General features: G+C 44.7%; 1 protein-coding gene across 1 annotated transcript in view; it reads right to left on the reverse strand.

The window, feature by feature from the left end:
* Nucleotides 1-1,136: 1,136 nt before the first annotated feature.
* Nucleotides 1,137-2,652, reverse strand: part of T265_03749 (hypothetical protein) — a gene marked incomplete at both ends in the record, with an annotated part of 5,427 nt that continues 3,911 nt past the window's right edge. The window contains 2 exons of the mRNA XM_009168296.1: nt 1,137-1,744; nt 2,329-2,369. Coding sequence (XP_009166560.1) covers nt 1,531-1,744; nt 2,329-2,369 — 255 coding nt within the window. The remainder of the gene's footprint in view (nt 1,745-2,328; nt 2,370-2,652) is intronic.

Below are 2,652 nucleotides of genomic sequence, written 5' to 3' on the forward strand. Positions count from 1 at the left end.
AATCTTCTGTTCAGTAGATCATCCGGTATATCTCCCTTAAACGGGAGGCTAATGTAAACTGGTTTCCTTCCAGCTGTGGCTGTGATGGTTCTGTGATGCTTCTTCCCTGTTCAAATGCCTTGTACTATACTAAACTTGGAACTCATTGTCTCTCAGGACGTTGGTCAGAGTTCGGAATTCTTGTTCTGGCGCTTCATCAGAGCATATTTTCTTCGCTCTGTTAGTTAGGCTATGGATCAGGTTCCGTTTCCGCTTTAGTGGCACGAACATGCTAAAGTTAATGTATTGCCCGAACCTAGTAGGTTTTCGGTACACCGATCGTTTCAGTGTACCATCGTGACGTCGTTCAAGGCCAACATCTAGGAAGTGGAAGAAGTTGTCGGCTTCTCCTTCTGAAGTGAATTGAATGGCGGTGTGTGCCTTCTTGAACTGTTGTTGGAGCGATTCCAATTTGCCTTTATTGGTAACAACAGCGAAGATATCGTCTACATACCGACGGTAATATTACATATTCTCTACGTTAGTCTTTAAGGGGCCATTTTCAGGTTTACTCATGAAAATGTCGGCTGGCATTGGGCCCAGTGGTGAGACCATGGCAACGCCATCAATTTGACGGTAGAGCATGCCATTGAACCGTAGTTGCACATTGCAGTGGCTGAAGCTATCGCCATACGACATCGCGACCCCATCCTTTGTCGGCAAAAACGCTTCGTTCGTGTGTTGTACTTACCATGGTCCAACTCACCTTCCCTCACATATACACCTTGTGCTGAACACACAACTACAGCACCCCCGCGCTGACTAGCTCAAGTCACCCTATTGGTGACCTGAACTAATGGTTCTTTGATAGCTAGCCAATGTCGTCTCCCACTCGATCCCCTGTCCATTTACACCATACTCATTCAAATGCGTTAAATACTGCTCTCTTAACCTTTGCACTTGTATGACTTGAAAAGACCTTGCCGAAAACATGTGTTCTCATTATAAATGGAAATTTTTGGAGCATTATTATGTCATTGTGCCCGACGCATTGAGACCCATAGAGGATGCGTGTGACATCACCATTGTGCTGGCAATCTGTGTGGCTGTTCCACCCCTCACTCTGATGGGAAAAGTCACGTGACTTCAATGCCTGACTGAGATGTATTTGAGTATAAAATAGATTAAAAAATAGAAACCATAGTCAGCTGATGATGAGTATTTCATGAGGGGACGGGGATGAGGTGACAGACAAAGTATGATGCAACATTCGAACGAGATTTTTCAACTGATGTGTTCAGATGACGAAGGTCAACCGGTGGGATATGATATGGGTGTACATGTGAGAAAAATTATCACAGGTGAAAGAGTGGAGATGAGAGGGGAAAAAGGGGAGAGAAATAGAAATCCGAAAGTATGTGGTCGTATGTCATCCTATTGGTGAGTTGTTCTGACAATTCAGTTACAGGCCAGTCTATAAAAATGCATGGGGACTGGAGAGGAGAGATACGCGCAGTTCCCCGGGCAGCTCATAGACCTCGTTGGGAACGCTCACACCGGTGGACGGGGGAATCGGAGGGTATGTAACGGGTGGTAGATGTATCGCCAAAACACCGTCTCTTCAATGCAATAGGACCGGGAGAAGAAGGTTGCGCAGTGCGGTATTCGGTGTAGACAAAGCCAAAGGAGAAGGAGTAAAAGCAACAATAGCGTTGCCAGGAACGGGAGCAGATAGCGACAGCAGTTTGGACATCGAGATAATCGGCTGGGAGAGAACGAAAATGAGGTGGCAAGTTTGTAAAAAAAAGGAACCTCTCGCGCTACACGATTGGCTGCTAGTGACACAGATGTTAGAAATTGGACGAGCATTCGGTAGAGGTTGAACTGAAAGATCCAAGTATTCACACACACACACACACACGGAATGGATGAAAAGAGGCGTCTGAGGGTGTATCCGATAGCTTAGTTGGAAGACAACCCGACCTGTAAGTACTGGACTTCTCATCGCAACATCATCGCATTGTTTCAGCGATGTTCCGCGAAAGACCACCGGTGAGGTGAGCTCTGTTGCTAAGCTAAATACCTACTATTGATCCATTCCAGTTACCAATCAAAAAGAAAGTGAGACTGGAAAATGTTTGGGAGTGAGACTGGAAGTGAGACTGGACTAATGTATATTAATTTGGCTCGTCCAACGAGTGCACAATTTGAGTTCATCTAAAATGACCAAAATGTTACCTCATCTTAGCGCATCAAGTTGATTTTTTTAACTCTTACTGCTGTAATATAAAAAAGATTGGAGCATAGTTCACAGTAGGTGTTTATTACTAAATGCAGTAATGGACTTACTATTTTGCGTTGATTTCCTTTGTGTCCCCGTTTGTACTTCCCTGAAATTACGAAACCAGAAATGAGTGAGACTGAACACATGTTATGTTCGAAATGGGCGATAACAGAGTCCAATAACTGGTTGCTATGGCTTACTGGTTGAATCTCGAGATCGATTATAAGAGAATGAGTCAAAGGTATCAGCAGGTGACAAGTAACTCGTGTGATAGACACTAGGGGAGATTCACGCATATGATGCCTGCCGATTTGTGTCCGAATCTTGTGATCACTTTCCTGAAAGTTCTGCCCTCATTGTAAGTTTTTCAGGATAGAACCCCCCCCCCC

The sequence above is a fragment of the Opisthorchis viverrini genome (assembly GCF_000715545.1).
Source record: "Opisthorchis viverrini unplaced genomic scaffold opera_v5_54, whole genome shotgun sequence".
NCBI classification, from domain to species: Eukaryota; Metazoa; Platyhelminthes; class Trematoda; order Opisthorchiida; family Opisthorchiidae; genus Opisthorchis; species Opisthorchis viverrini.